The sequence below is a fragment of the Vanellus vanellus genome (genome assembly GCF_965231255.1).
Source record: "Vanellus vanellus genome assembly, chromosome: 1".
Lineage (NCBI taxonomy): Eukaryota > Metazoa > Chordata > Aves > Charadriiformes > Charadriidae > Vanellus > Vanellus vanellus.
The window spans coordinates 148,752,025-148,768,539 of record NC_138905.1 but is presented as its reverse complement, the minus strand read 5'-3'; the positions used below and the strand labels follow the sequence as shown (position 1 = coordinate 148,768,539).

The 16,515-nt window shown below is 42.1% G+C and overlaps 1 protein-coding gene across 1 annotated transcript in view; it reads right to left on the bottom strand.

Moving 5' to 3' along the window:
- Positions 1-14,622, bottom strand: part of TMEM131 (transmembrane protein 131) — a 105,803-nt gene extending 91,181 nt beyond the window's left edge. The window contains exon 1 of the mRNA XM_082493167.1: positions 14,440-14,622. Within this exon, the coding sequence (XP_082349293.1) occupies positions 14,440-14,599 (160 nt within the window). The 5' untranslated portion in view covers positions 14,600-14,622. The remainder of the gene's footprint in view (positions 1-14,439) is intronic.
- Between the last annotated feature and the right edge of the window lie 1,893 nt (positions 14,623-16,515).

Genomic DNA, 16,515 nt, shown 5'->3' with positions numbered 1-16,515 from the left:
AATTCTGATTCAGAACACAGTCCCCAGACTGACAATGAAGCTTAGTCCGAGAAAGGAAGAAAGCAGGTCTCCATCCTGAAGACACAGTTCACACATCTGGCTCACAACATTTATTTCATGCTTCAGAAGATGGTACAACTGCTTGAAGGTTTCTTTTACAGAGTTTGCAGTGATTGGATGTGTGGTGTAATAGACATATCTTTGCAATAAAATTACAGAAACATACCTAGAAACAAAAAAGCTCACTGAAAGTAACACACACTACACCTACAAAAAATAACTAAATAAAAGCAGACAGGTAAGAAAATCACTTTAGATTATTTTAGATGAAGAGAAAAAAAGAATCACACATTATTTGAATACCTTTACTTTTATTCTCAGCCGCTTATTCTGTACTCAGCCTGCATTTCCACCTTACAGAAATTTGCATTTTCATCCACTTCAGCTGGAGCAAAGTTTATTTTAATCTGACTTTTTTTGTAAAAAGATTTTAAAAGGTTATCTACCATTGACCAAAATGGTCTATTTCAGATGGTAGCAATAAATACCATAAAACTTCACTTAAAAAAAAAATGAATCAAACAGTGCTTTAAAAGTTGCTAAAATACTTATTAAAAACATTTGCTTTAAGTTGGTGCCTTCAATAATTTCAACGTCAATAATTTCCTTTGTTCATCCAAAGACATTTAATTGCTGGCTCCAAAATGCTTCTCAGGAAATAATATCCAATTCTGTTTTTTCATGAAGATTTCATAGAGAGGTATAAATGAGAAAACTTCTTTATTTATTTATTTATTTGAAAATAAGATATAATTCTGTCATCTGGAGAAAGACTTTAGCACACATTATTTTTAAGTCAAAGAGAACAATACTACTGACACCCATGGAAATGTCTCAAATCATTTAAAGAGAGGAAAAAAAATTAAAAGGAAGTTAGAGAAACCAAACATCTGCAAATAGCATCCTTTTTCCTGGCTTTGTGCCATACAAATTATGGCCTTCTTATTGTTTCTAATGATGACAATTTAAAATATTTTAAAATTTCAATATGCTAAATTAGGTTATACCTCTATAAATTTGTTGTTATTGAGCTTGTACAGACATAAAATTAATTGGAACTTGCCTCAAAACCAAGATAACCTGTCCTGCAATGACAGAGGGAGAAAGCAGCAGCCCCTCCAAACTATTCTTAAATCTTCATCATGGTTCAGTTCTCAAACTTTAGATCAGAAACTTCTAATTGTAGTGGTATGTTTTACTACTCATGTAGCACTGCAAATTGATGTGTGCACAGATCACATGGACATATTGGAATTTTAACCTTTTCAGCATATAGAAATGTTTAATATGTAGTTTACAAGAAGTGACAGTCAGTTCATAGATTCTGCAGCCTGAGGAGTTACAATTATTGTCAGTTAATATATTGTTCTATTACCATTAACGTCAGGCTTCCAAACTTGTACTCTTATGAAATTAGCCACTGAACAGGCCCATGAAACCCACTTACTCAAAAAAACAGATTTTGCCAATACAGTGCAGAGACCTATTTAAAAGCTACATCCAGGCTGATTAATGACCTTAATAAACCTACAGAGAGAGCGAGAATTGTTCTCCACACTTGCAGAAAAGAGGAAGGAGGATGGGATTTTCAGAGTTTCCAAAACACCCCACAGAAAAGGAAGATGAGAGCACCAGACAGATACCTCCCAACATCCAAATGCCTTGCTGGCAACGTGTATGCAATCAGACCAGAGCTACAGCTTATGCTCTGTGGACACCGCTCAGTTTTCAATCCTCACTCCTACCTTGCTGCCTGCTACAGAGGATGCTTTCTACCACACATCTTAACCAATGTTATGGCACAGGAACAGTGGCCTACTGAGTGAGAGTTCTGCTCTCCTCTCTGCCCTGACTCCCCCTCCCCTCACCCCTGTTGTTTTGGGGTTTTTTTTTTACGTCACTTATCAGCGTGGAACTGCATAAATTTATAGAACAACAAGGGAACGCAGACAACACATTAAGTAAGATTTTGCTGCATAACACTTGCAACTTGGTTAAGACTAAATTACAACTGGGGAGGAGAACCACGGGGAGGGAGGAGCACAGTATCTCCACCCTCTCTATGCTCACGTGGCAACTGTTACTCAAGTGTCCACTGGAAACAGCCATTAACCCTGGGGGACAAGTATAAGAGCAGCAAGATAATGCTATAAATACAACGATCGAAGGTCAAGAAAAGGTAGGAAAAGCCTAATGTTAAAGCCCTAGTGTTAATGATATGGCAGTACTGCTGCTTGTTGACTGTTTAGCAAAGCAGTCTGTTGACGTGCCATGTGGGAACATGGACCAGCAGGAAAAGGCTGGCCACAATGGCTGATAAAGCCAGAAAAGAAATGGGTGGAGAGGACCAACTGAAGCAAGTTTTGAAAGAAGATAAAATACAGGGCAAGAAGAATGAAACAAAATAGGGGAATTCCAGTTTGGGGGACAAAATCCCTAAACACTAATAAGAAATTAAAGGTACATATGGAAATGAAATGCTTGAGCATGTTTAACTGCAAAAACTCAATTCAGCTACCCAAAATACCTTGGAAGCGGTTGTGCCTCAGAAATAAATAAACAGTCTCTTCTGGTCAGACTCTTTCAGAAACTGCTATGATGACCTAGGTTGACACCCTGTGCAACACAGATCACAATTTCCCCCCAATAATTCCAAATCCTTAGACTTAGTTACAGAATATGTTTTGGAGAGACATCTAATTCTACTTTAAAGACTGCAACCACCCCCCGTTATTAAGTCGTCCCTTAACTAAGATAACAGTCAATTATCTTCATTCAAAAATACCTCGTTTCTACTTTGACGTGCCTAGCACCAAGTCTCAACATAAATACACACACCTTTGCTAGATTAAATGGCCCTTCAGCATTAGATTTTTTTCTAATACAGGTACTTTTAAAACACAATTAAATAATGCTAATTTTTTTTTATTAAATAATGCTAAATAATTTTTTAATTCAATTTCCAAGTTCCTTACTCTAATGTCTTTTTCCCTAGAGAAATTCAGTTTAATCAAAGGAAGAATTCATGGGACTCATCAAGTAGTGGAACTCTGATCAAATTTTCCCTGATGAACTGGAAGTTTATTTCAGTCTTTTCTCTGTCAGATAATGATATTCAGTAATACTAATTGGCAGAGTAACTTCACCTGTAAAGATCTCTCCTTCAGGATCAGGCATAATCAGGTTTCCCCCAAAATGAGGAATTTAATTATTTCGGAAGATCCAGTTTAGCCAAAGCTATTTGGGCAGATCATGACCTAGTTAAACTACACAAAAGGCAACCGATGAGGTATATGATTATATTATGATATAGCTGCTTTTGTATTAAGTTCCCCACTGTCATGGTTTCAGTTGGGATACAGCGGACTTTCTTACTAGCAGCTGGTATAGTGCTATGTTTTGGATTTGGGATGAGAAATGATCTTGATAGCACACCGGTGGTTTTGGTTGTTGCTAAGCAGCCAAGGCCTTTTCTGCTCCTCACCCTACCTGACCAGCCAGCAGGCTGGGGGTGCACAAGAAATTAGGAGGGGACACAGCCGGAAGAGCTGACCTCAACTGACCAGAGGGATATTCCGTACCATGTGATGTCATGTTCAGTATATAAAGTGGAGGGGAGAAGGAGAAAGGGAGAAACGTTCAGAGTGATGGCGTTTGTCTTCCCAAGTAACTGTTACGCATGATGGAGCCCTGCTTTCCTGGAGATGGCTGAGCACCTGCCTGCCTATGGGAAGCAGGGAATGAATTCCTTGGTTTGCTTTGCTTGCGTGTGTGGCTTTTGCTTTACTTATTGAACTGTTTTTATTTCAACCCATGAGTTTTCTCACTTTTACCCTTCCAATTCTCTTCCCCATCACACCGGAGGGGGAGTGAGTGAGCAGCTATGTGGTCCTAGTTGACAGCTGGGGTTAATCCATGACACCCCCACACACGCCTTCCTTATCTTTTACATTTAGCAGCAACAACTTAAAAGGGCAAGAGTAGTCTCAGTGCCTTCTACCACTGAATTAAGTAACAGGATGGGCAGGGTTAGGGTCTCACTAGATAATGGTCATTTCTGGTAACTCTAGACTGCCCATTTCTTGCTCCACAGACTGAAGTTACACAAAACTTCAGTTTGGTGGTCCTAAGCAAATATACAAGAAGGAAATGGTTTCCAATAAGTACCAAGTACTCCATGTCTTCTGCTGCAAGAAAGGAACAGCCAAACTTTGCAACACTCAATATCCAGATCTCTCAGTATTTCCTCAGATATATGAGCTGCAGAGATTGTTAAGTATTACTTTAATACATCTTGTATATTAACATGTCAACCACAATCTAATTTATTGTCTTATTACCAGAAGCTAGCAAAGATGGAAACTAATGGCTGTATTATCCTCCACATGAAAGATGGGACACAAATATTCCTGCTGAAACAAATTTTTCAAGAGAAAGAATGAAAACTAGGGGACAAATAAAGTCTATGTAATGCATGACTACAGAAACAAGGAATGGCCAATAGGGTCTTTTTTTTATTCTATGATCACATTTCTTAAGTGATGCAACAACACATGAAACTTCCTGGATCCAATTATAACTCCACTTCTATACAAATTATATCTACGTTACTACTACCATAGTGCTTATTACACCATGGAGTTACATAGAAACCCAGATTTCTCTTGTCTTACAGATATTCACATCAGTTGTGACAAAGTTATTGCAACTTCCAACCAAGTTTTTAAGATCACAAGGGAGACCCAAAACAGCGATACAGAGAAATTCAAGGTGGAACAGACCTTAAGATGTCATCTAGCTCAACCTTCTGCTGAAGTATGGCAAATGCTGAATTTGGACGATGTTGCTTAGGCTTTTGTTTAGCTGGGCCCTGAAAACCTCCAAGGTCAGAGATTCCACAACCTCTCTGGGGAATCTGTTTCAATGTCTGACCGTCCTTATGGTGAAATATGGTCTCATTATGTCAAGCCAGGACATTGTAGTGATCCTGACCAGAAGACCACAATACATCGAGCAGTCAGCAATCCATGCAAGAGCTAACCTGAGCAGGCCCATGCCTGTGCTGTGCTGCAGGTATGGGCTTGCCTTCAAGCCCGTGCTGTGCCGCACATACCCCCTGGCTGCAGGAGGAGCCCAGCCAGCTCACCATAACAGAGGAGCCTGCAGGCAGCTCCCACTTGGTACTGGCAATTATGCCACCTGGGTGGCCTTGCCTTTATCTAACAGTGCAGCTAGAATTTCTCATGTGAGCATCTTTTCTGCTTGACAGTAGAAATTATGAATAGAGTTGTTTTCTTGTAAGGAAATCCAACAATAGCTTGAAGGACCAACATGGGGTAACCCCTTCTATGGATGAAGTCTGCACAGGATGTTGCACACGGACTGGAGGCCTGTTTGATGCTGCACGACTCTGGGTTCCCAGCATCAAAACAGACATGAGATTATCTAGACTACTCTCTCTTTATAGTGTTAGCTCTAATAAATAGCATTTTCAATCGTATTTTACAGTATCTGAGTGCCTTTCTCACTCAGATCACCACAGACCAGCACCTCCCGGTACAAAACAAGCTTTCCCTGTTCCACTTTATGACCACTGTCTCTCCGGCTCCTGCCATGCATTGCCGTGAGTAGTCTGGCTCCATTTTTTTCACAACCTCTACTTTGATATTGGCAGGCTGCTATGAGGCCCCTCCAAAGCCTCATCTCCACGCAGCTATGGGTCCCTCAGCCTCTCTTCATAAGTCATGTGCCCACCAACCACCTTTGCAGCCTTTCAGTGGGATGATAGGGAACAAAAGTGGATGCAGCGGTTTAGGTGTGGTCTATTAAGTGTGGAGTAAACAGGAATAATCACTTTGTTCAGCCTAGTGGCTACACTCCTGTATGCTGCCAGGGTACATTGCTGACTCATCTATAGCATTTCGAGCTTGCATCCCCTGCAAGTGGTAGTGCTGTCCCATATGAAGGGCTCTCCATTTGTCCTTTTTGCATTTCACGAAGGCCCTGTCAGCTCATTGCTCTATCCTGTTTAGATCTGTCTGAAATAAAGCCCTGCCCTTGAGCATGACTGCTCCCTAGATTGGGTACACTCCAACTCCAGATCAGTGACGAAGATATTAAGCAGGACAGGTCCCAGAGTAGAGCCAGGAGGAACTCCTTGTAACCAGCCTCCAAGGTAGTGCACGAACCACTGCTGGGAATAAACTAAAATCAAACACCCTGCAGTTTATCCAGCTGCCCTGAGAGCTTTTATCATTATCTACAAATTCTACCTGCAAATATTTGTACAGTAGTTTGGTGTAAATCACCGATTCATTAAGACTTTTTCTGTATTGCTAGATGATTTCATATTTATTTACAAGCTTCAGATAACCAGTTTTTAAATTCACTTAACATACTATATCAACATCTCAAATGGGGGACCCAAAAATCCCCTAGTGGAAGCAGATGTCACAAAAAATAGCTGATTTTTTCACTCTATCTCCATATCAATATCTTCTATAATCTTCAATCTGAGCCAGACATTTTCAGTCTGAGCTTATCTATTACAAAAATAGAGAAATTTCATAAGCCAGTCACAGCAAACTATGCTGAAGCCATCCAATTTCACACTGAGAAAACTACTTTGAGGTATTTCCAATAGAGTGTGCCTGTAAGGAAACAGAAAAGCTTTCAATTTTCAAAAACTAAAGTTTCCTCTTTGAGAACCTTTCTCAGCCATATTTTTTTTTTCTCCAGTACCACTGTCCTCTACAAGGACCCCATTCTACTACAGATCTATGGATCTAAAAAGTCAAGTTGATGAAAAATTGGTATATAAGAAGTTTAGTGGTAACAAGTGTTCAAATTATTTAAATCAGTACCATGCTTATCTACAACTGTCTCTTATTCTATGACTCCCTCAAATGGTAATTTAATCTGTTTAACATCATTATCAGCTGTGCTTCTTGCCTTAAATAACTTTTAGAAACCCCTATAATCAGGGAATGTTTGGGATTTTTTTAAGTTTAAGTAAATTTAAAAAGTCTGTGCAGATTCTATTACACCAAATCTGTACAGTCCAACATAGATCCAGATGTTCAACTGAAAAAAGCCTCAGATAAGCCTTAACACATTATTGTTAAGACAGATTGCTTTATGAAGAATAGTTAATGGATACATTGATCAAATAACTTTAAAAACCTAAGCATGTTGCTTTAGAGTCAGCTAAACAGTCCTATTAAATAACATTTTGTAACTTCATACAGCACAGACAGAAGGAGCTGTTAGGTACATAGTTGCATTTCCTGTACATGTCCTTCCATTAAATTTCATTCAGGTATCCTTAAAACCAGCTCAATAACTACAGTAAAACTCCAGTTGTTCTTGGATGGTTCTCTACTGCTATGCATGCCAGGTACTAGGAGAGGTATTAAAAATGCTTCTATGATAGTCTCAATGAGAAGACAGATCTGCTATGAGTAGCAAGAAAATCTCAAGCTAGTGTGAAACTCCTCATTTTTTTCTCCTTTTCAGAGAGTGGAATTACATTGCAATCCTTGAGCTCTTTGCTATTTCCTTACTACATCCAAGGTTTTTAAAAGAGAGAAAGGAAGCACGAGAGCACACAATCCTGGATTAGTCCCTTTAATATTCCACAGCACAAGTTATCCAAGCCTGCTTCTCAGAAAATGTAAAAAACAGACTTGAAGTGTTAAATGCAGATGCTGGATCACATCCTTGCTACAATCAGTAAATCACTAATTATTGCATGTAGGCAGTTCAGAAAAGCGAAACACCCGACATCGCTGCATCCCACGTTAAAATTTATCTAACAAACCCATACCTGACACAGGATTATTCTTTGCCTCTATTTATGACTATAAAGGTAAATACCTCCCCTTTAACTTTCATGGTCATTGGTTTCTTTGGTTTCCTAAATCAGGCATCTACATTTTCAGTTTACAAGCTCTAAGAAATGGAAAAAGGGAAGTTGGTGGTAATAATTACTGCCTCTGTATCCGGACTGTTTTTTAACAATTCCTCCATATAAGAAAGATGGGTGACAGCGAGCAAACTAAATTGAACTAGGTACCTATTTCCAAATTAACAAGCTAGATTACTAATGCCAAACAAGTCAATCACAAAATAAAGGCCATTCCAGCAACACACTCATATACTCCCTATGCAACACAAAATTCTGCATCCTCTTGTGGGAAAGTAACGGAAGACTGGTGAGAAGGATTGTAAACACACTCAAGTGACTTGCTGGGGTGTCAAAAAACACATATATCATACTAATTGTTGTTTAGCCTTGTGTGTTGGACAAGAAGAACATCTGTGTTTAGATAACACAGGTCTGTGATAGACTTAGAGGCACCCTATCGAACACACTCGAGATTCCTGCCCTGCTGTGGCAGAGCACAGTGGCAAACTACACCTGCATGAATCTCTGATGTACAGGTGAAAACAGCAGATTTGGTGATCCTCTAGCAAGGACCGAGCTCTGTGGGGCCTGCATCCCTGTTTGCGTGCCTCTGCCCAGGTGTTGCTTCGGTAACGAAAATAAATTTACTCTTTGCATTTCAGCCACAGTTTTGTGGTTGTTCCTGCACCCTGCCTGTGCTGATTCACATACCTCTATCTTGGTCTTAATTAAAAATGCTGAAATACTAACACAATTTTTTTAGAAAAAATGGGAAGGATTTTTAAAATAACATCCACAGGTGAATGTATCGAATTGGTTGCTTCCATAAGAAGCACCCAGTGAGCTCACCTTTTGGAACTACAGGATAATGCAGGTTGCAAGTGACCCCAGAGGCCTCCAGCCCAGCCACCTGGTCAGTGCGGGTCCAGTTAGAGCAGGCTGCTCAAGGTATTACCCAGTCCTGTTCTGAGCACCCCCACTTTTTACCATGAAGAGTGCAGATTTGCTTCAAATGCTGTCTTATGGAGAGAAAAAAAAAAAGACACCTTCTCGCAGCTCCTGTTACACCCAGGTAAATTCATGCTGTAGACTGACAAAGTCAGAGGCACCACACTGGACAGCAGCTACGAGCAAGAGAAATAAAATGGATCTTTATTGACTTTTATTCTTGCCGAACCCACGAACACAGGAACAAACCAAACTGGTTCTAGCCTGTGCTTCAGTCACACAACTTTTACTGCTGGTTATGCATGAACCACAACATCCACCATTCACTGTCAAACTCCCAGGTGATTTACAATGTTAACAGTTTAAAAGATTTTTTTATACTTATAAACTCAGTAAATCACACCATGGAATCACAGCATGTATCCTTTAAGCAGAGCATAACTGGGTAGGTTTTTAAATAAAGTGACACACAGCAAATGTCCAAGCTTTACTGCAAACAGCTGAAATTTTAGCATGCACAAATGTATCTAAATTACTCAAAGTAACACATATTGCAATACTGGCAATCAATCACAAAAATCACAACTGAATGCTTTATTCATAGTAATGCCTATAGACTTCTGCAAACTTTGGAGGGGCTTCATCATATTAGGCACTATACAAATACATAGCAAGTTCCTTCAAGAGCTTACAATCCAAGGCCATGAACTGCAGCACACTCTCCTTCACTTGACCTCTACAGGTCAGGGTAGCTCAGTCTGCCTCACACGAGCAACATAACTGGGCACTGGTGAGGGAGAAAAAGATGCAGAGGATGGAATAGCAACCATTTTGAGATTACACAAAAGGTCATGGAGAACATGGGGTCTCAACTTCCTGTCCATTGCATTACAATTTTTTCTTATATTTAATTTAGCCCAAAGATTCTGCAGACAAGTATGGACCTTTCAATCAATCCAAGCACATGGTTAATATTTATCAATCACAAGAGCAAAGACAGAGTGCAAACCTAATCAGTTCTCTCATACTTAAGTTTCAAAAACACAGTTACACAGCATGGTCAATTTTTATTCACTATGTTTTCCTTGCACGGTTCACAATTTTGATGTGCTACTTCAGCTGCTAGAGTGTTTTCACTTTGACTGAGGTCATTCTTTCTGGATCACATTTTGATTTAAGTTAGGGTCAAAACATTAGCATTAAAATAAATGATAGCATGCTTTATACCATTTCTGACAGTAGGATATGACAAACAAGCAGTATACGTGAAGAGATTTTTATAATGTTATTTTCAACTCACAAGCTTTCTCCCACATCACCTTCCAGCAGTAGCCTACTTTCTAGAGTCATATGAAGTATCCCAGATTGCCATTTTAGATATTGGTAACAAGCAAAAAGGAAAAGCTGCTTGCCTGAGATTAAACAGAATGACAAAAATTGAACCAGAGCTCCAGCATCCCAGTGCACTGTTCTAATGACAACACCTCCATTCAACTTTTCCATGATTATTTTAGCTATCATTTACACTCAGTAACTATCTTAGTTTCTAGGATGTTAGCAAAGAATATGTCAAGCTTGAGGAGAAAAACAGAACATCCCACATTTTCACTGACCTATCTGGTATCAGATCTTATATGTCTAAATAGACTTTTTCTTCCCAGACCCATCACGAAGATGTAACTTCAAAAGTTACAGTTAGGGATTTAACCTAGCCTAAATGCCAACCTTGCTCTAATGGCAGCAATCTTGTGAGCAGGAGGGTCAGTAAGAAAACTATCAAAATAAGTCAAAACAAGCTTTCAGTCAGTTGGCCAAATAAAAAGTGATTAAAAAAAAAATCGCTGTTGTATAAAAGCAGATTTTTTAAAAATATAAATCAATATAAATGAATATAAATAAAGTAACAAACACAAAACAGTTCTCAGGTAAAAAAGCATGCTGATGTTAGACATTTGTCTTGAAAACATTTTGACTAAGGGGCTTATGGCACTACTATGGCTTCCTTCAACCAGAAGGCTGTTGTGTTGTCGGTCCCCCCCAAACAACTAAAAAAATAAAAACAACCCCCCAAACAAACAAATGAAACCCAAACCAAAAACCACACATGCTCAAATATAAACTGAAAGCTGTCCTCAATCCATGTGGCAATACAGAATGAGATAATTACACTAGGAAAGGATGAGCCCACAAAAAGCCTGAAAATCATATGTATTTAAAAAAGAAACTCAAGTTATTTTTTGCACCTCCTAAATGGCAGGACGCTCTTTGAGATTGAATGCAGATTTTTTTTACTGCCATGTCATTCTTTTGCTATGGATTCACAGATTTCCTAAGTGAAAAAAAAAAAACAACCAAAAATTTTTTACAACCTTCTCAGTATTACTCATTCCTCAGCAATACATGGGCTCTGAGGACCCAGCTAGACAAAAAAACAAACCTCACACATCAGTGTTTAGTCTGAAACAGATAAGTTTTTTTGGCTAGTCCACATGCAGATACTTTCCACAAGTTCTATTTCTCTAGCACAGAATGTGCAGCAATATCACTTCCCCATGAATTTGATTTACAGCTTATATACACAAACAATTTCAGTTTTGCTTTTTGCTGTTAGACAAACAGCAAAGCTGTTTGTGTTACATTTTTACCCTCAAACTCTTTAACTAAGATCGGGGACTAGAAGCAGTCACATCAATCTGGAATACTCCAGCATCAATCTTCTGCCTACTCATGACAGCTTCATAAAGAACTGCTTGCTGCTCCTTCTCCATAGAAGCACGAAGCCAACATTACTCTTCCGTGTATCAGCTCCATCTTTTCCCTTTTCTCCTCCTGTACATGCAAGGTAAGAGGAAAATAGTGTCCTCCACCTTCATTTTTCAGTTTACTTTGTGATATTTGGATCTATTCTTCTCTTACTCCTCTCATTCATTCAGCACCTGCATCTATCAATTTTTTTCTGTAGCAACTTCTTTGGAATGTATCCTGCACTGTGTCTTACTACAGTCACCTTCGACTCAGCAGTGTAGAAATAGTACAGGACCAAGAATGCACAACCTCAGTTCTAATTCCTTTTCACAGCTTCCTTTCTGCAGCTGTAGTGAAATACACATGTCCACATTTTGGGGGTGAAAAGACTATTCCAAGCCATTTCCTTACTTCCAGATTATCTTTTTTCAAAGTGTGTCTTACTATGTTTAACTTGACATAACCTGCTAGAAGCTACGGCGCTGAAGGACACAGCCCGAAACACCCTTCCCTCCTTTCTTCTGAACTAGCATTTCATTTTGAGCTCCTACTTTGATCTGAAAGCCCACTGTCCAAACTGGTCCTTCCTCGCCTATGTTCAGTTACTGTCCCTTGCAGACTGGCAGACTATAGTTTAAGATCAGGACTGGATCTCAAAAGTCACTACCCAACTTTGCCTTGCTTTAAAACTCCACCGTTCTTTTATCCAGGGCTATACATAGGTATTGCACTCAGCAAAAGGAAGACCCCAAGACAACAGTTTTCAATGTCTGATCCACAAATGCAGATCATCAAAGATCATCAACAAATTCTTCTAAGGAATCCATAAAAGATAAATTTAGAACAAACAAAACAAAAACACTAAACCAAAACTTATTAGTAAGCTTAAACGCACTACTCGTAGACTATGCTCAAGCAGCAGAATCTTGAGATGAAAATGAGTGTCAGAAAAGACTGAAAAAATCCATGTTCTGTATGAGAATCAAATTCATTTTTTAAAAAGGACACAAGTTTTGCTGGGATAAGTTTTAAGTAACAGTCTGTATCAATAGAAGGAAATGGTATCAGTACAAACTGTTCCATTTTCTTGAAGGACTTCAATCATATCCGTTCAAACTCTGTGAATCTAAACCTGTCTTTGTTTATCTAGGAATGCCAAGGAAGTCCACAGCAAAAAAAAAAAAAAAAAACAGTATCTCCTCCACAAATGAACAAAGCCAGACCATGGCTCCAGCTGTCACAACTTTTAGGGCATGAATCAATTTCATCATACTGGTATATGACATGACTGATAAAGCTTATAAATTCATATAAGCTATTGCTTGTAAAAGAATTCAATCAAAATCAGAGTTAAAAAATAGGTATTTCTGAATAATTTGAACTTTTCTATTACCTCAAGACACTACAGATTGAACTGACAGCCTTACAAATTCTCACCACTCTAAGGATACTGTATCTTCTTCACACTGTTTCCTAAAAGTTAAGTTCTCTGCAGACAAAGTCAAGTGAACAAGAGTGGCTGTGACTCAAAATTGATCGTATTTTGTAATCACCTTAATATCAACATCATCATATCTGTAAAAACAAGTTACTAGGAAATTACTCAAATTGATCCTTTCCTTAGGGAATACAAGGCATATCTACATTTATTCTGATATATGCATTATTATGATGCATTTCAAGGATGCATTTCTCCCCTCAAGTCTGGTCTAGAGACATGACTACAGCCTCCTGACTAAACTCCTATTCCATATACTTCTTATTCTTTTCTTATTCTGTTTCATCCATTCGGACTTCATCTGGCACAAAACATTTCCACGTCTTTGCAATATACCCTCCTCCAGCCCAGCAACTTGCCTGAAAAGTAAGTTCTCGTGCCAGCCAAAGTAAATTTGTTTCACCTACTTCTGCAATACATTACATTTATCTGCTGCTTTTTAATGCTGCCACACAGCCGCACTTTTAAGGAGACCATGAGTCTGCACCTTGGAAATGCTTGAAAGCCGTTCTCAGCAATGCTACAGAATATGCTTAGGTGTTTCGCTCCGGGCTTTTTTTTCTCCTCGTTAAACCACAATGAAAAGACAACGTGCCAAAAGTCAAAGACGCTAGAAGTTAAAAAGTCCCTGTCTGACTTTCACTGAAGTTTGCAGAGAACGCCATCGACCTCGCGAAGGCGTTCGACACCTGTCAAAAGTTGGGGAAGGCGAAAGGGGGTCTCGCTGTCACATGTCAGCACGCGTTTTTCCCCCCCTTTCTCAGGCAGGTTTGCCCGCCTGTTTGGCTTGGCTCGCTCTCCTGCTGGAAGCCTGCCGCAGGGAAACCAGCTCAACGCCAGAAAGCCTTTTTTTTTTTTTTTCCTTCTCCCCCTTTTTTCCCCCCTCCCTCTCCTTTTTAAAGGGCAGCTCCAGCTCCATTCCCGCCGCTGTCAGGGAGGAGGAACCCTACCTAGTTCGCCCCCCCCTTTCCTACCACTCTCCCCCCCACACCGGCGCACCCCGGCGGGGCGGGGGGGGGCGGAACGGGACGGGGACGGACGGGGAGACACAGCGGCAGCGTCTCGCCGCACGGCGGGCAGCGGGACCCGGCGGCCCCGCCGAGGGGGAAGGGGCGGCAAGGCCGGGAGCCTCACCAGCCGCCCCCCCCTTCCCCCTCCTCACCCCCTCCCACCCCCAACCCCCGCCGCAGCAACTGCCGCCGGGGAGCCGCCAACGGCCCCGCAACCGCCGCCGCCGGAGGAAGAGGAGGCCAAAGAAAGGAAGGGGAAACCTGGCTCTCACCTTCCTTCTCGGCCCGGGCCGTGTGGAGGAGCACCGCCAGGGCGATACGCAGCGCCGCGCCCCGCCAGCCAGCCGCCCAGCTGCCGACGCCAGGGAAGGGGGAGCCGGGGCAGCCGGCTGCTGCCGCCACCGCCGCCACCTCCCGCCGCCGCGCCGTCATCGCGCTACCGCAGCCGGTGCGGGTCCGCCGTCTCTCCGGCCGGGCCGCGGCGCGCGCGCGGAGGAGCTCGGGGAAGGGCGGGGGAGGGGAGGGGGCGGGGCGGGGCGGGGCGCGGGGCCGGAGGGGAGGGGGCGGGGCGGGGCGGGGCGCGGGGCCGGAGGGGAGGGGGCGGGACGGGCTCCCCCGCGGCGCGCTGCGTTTCCTGACGCGTCTGTGACGGGCGGGCACACGCACACGCAGAGGCGCGTACCTGCTGCCGCCCCGCCCCCTGCCTGAAGGGGCGGGGTTACCGGGCGAGGGCTTCCGTAACCCCGCCCCTTCAGGCAGGGGGCGGGGCGGGGCGGCAGCCGGCGCCATTTTGAGTGCGGGAAAGCCGCCCTTTAACCCTGTCGGGGGCGGAGAGTTCGGGCAGAGGCTTGTTTTGTTTATATATTTTATTTATTTATCTTTTAAGTGTGACTTTAGGTCTTCCACAGGTGTTGACTGTTCGAAGTGGGGTTATCTCGCCCCTTTCGTCCTCTCCCCGTCTCTTGAAGTGTTTGAGGGTGTCGCTTGTTGTTGTTGCCCTGCGGAGGGCGTCGCGGCTTCTGCCCACATCCAAGATGGTGGCGGGAGGGCGACTGCGTGCGGGGCCTCCCCTCCTCCCCAGAGGGGACATTTGTCTCCGGTGTTTGTGTCTTTCCCCGTGCTTTAGCTTCCCACCGTGCTGCTGGTGTGGGGCAGAGTGTCGGTAGCCCTCCCAGTGAGGGAATATGTCCCCCCACCGTGCTGCTGGGCCTGTTGGTGCAGCACTGTCACCAGCAGTAAAATCTGGGGACGGTGAGGTATGGCCTTTGGTGTAGCATGAGGCCCTGTGCTAGAGCAAGGGTGTGATAACCAGGCATCTGTTGAGGAAAGACATGTACCCGTCACCATCTGTTTCAGCAATGGGGGTGGCCATAGGGCCTTTGTGACGTGCACAAAGCGGGTTTGCAATGGGGGGAGGAGGGATGTTGTTACAAGTACAAGGTTGATCTCTGTCAAGCACATGCGACATTGCACTGGCAAATGGGTATGTTTCACCCATGCCGAAAGGAGCCATGATACCAGGCGTGCGGCCTGGTGAGGTGGCCGATAAAAGAGTTGTGAACCGCAGCCGTAAGTTGCTCTGGGTATTGACTGTCCAAGATCAGGGCTTATACTGCCACAGTCATCTTGGATAAAGCCACAGAGGGAAAAGTGTAGTACAAATAGTCTGCGTTCACTGATGAACTGGCTTAGCTCTTTAGAGTAAAAAGCTGTATGCACCCATGCTCTGTTCCTTAATCATTATGTGTTTCCATACGTGATCAACATGTTAAATTTGGTTTGAAGTGCTTGAATATGTTGTTGAATTTCAGCTGTCACAACAGCATAATAGATTTGGATAGTGTAATAGATCCAGAGTCTCTAAGGGTCTGACTAACACACAGCCTAACTAAAAATAGTAACATTTATTATGGCTCTTACACAATCATAATGTACACTGTTCTTTATTGTCAGAAGACCCTGAAGACACCTTGAAATTTTGGATGCTGTTGTTTTGTTGAACTATGGCCACAGCATCAACTAGGTTTATTTTCAAGGGAGAAATGGAAAGTTAGAAACATTGGGTCAAAGCCTTCCCCAGCAACAGTGGTGATTTCCTGAAGATATGTGAGGAATCAAGTTAAAGGCTTCTGTATAATTACTAATCTTTTGAACTTGCATAATCTTTTGACCACTGCATTGAAAAAGGACATACATGAATCAGTGACTTAGGAGCACAAGCCTCTGTTCACAGTTCTCAGAACCACCCAAACCACAGTAAATATAAAAGCTGATCACCGCTGTGAGCCGAAGTCCACATGTTGACTTCTGTGGGGGATAGGTATGTACATCAAAGAGCACAATCAAAT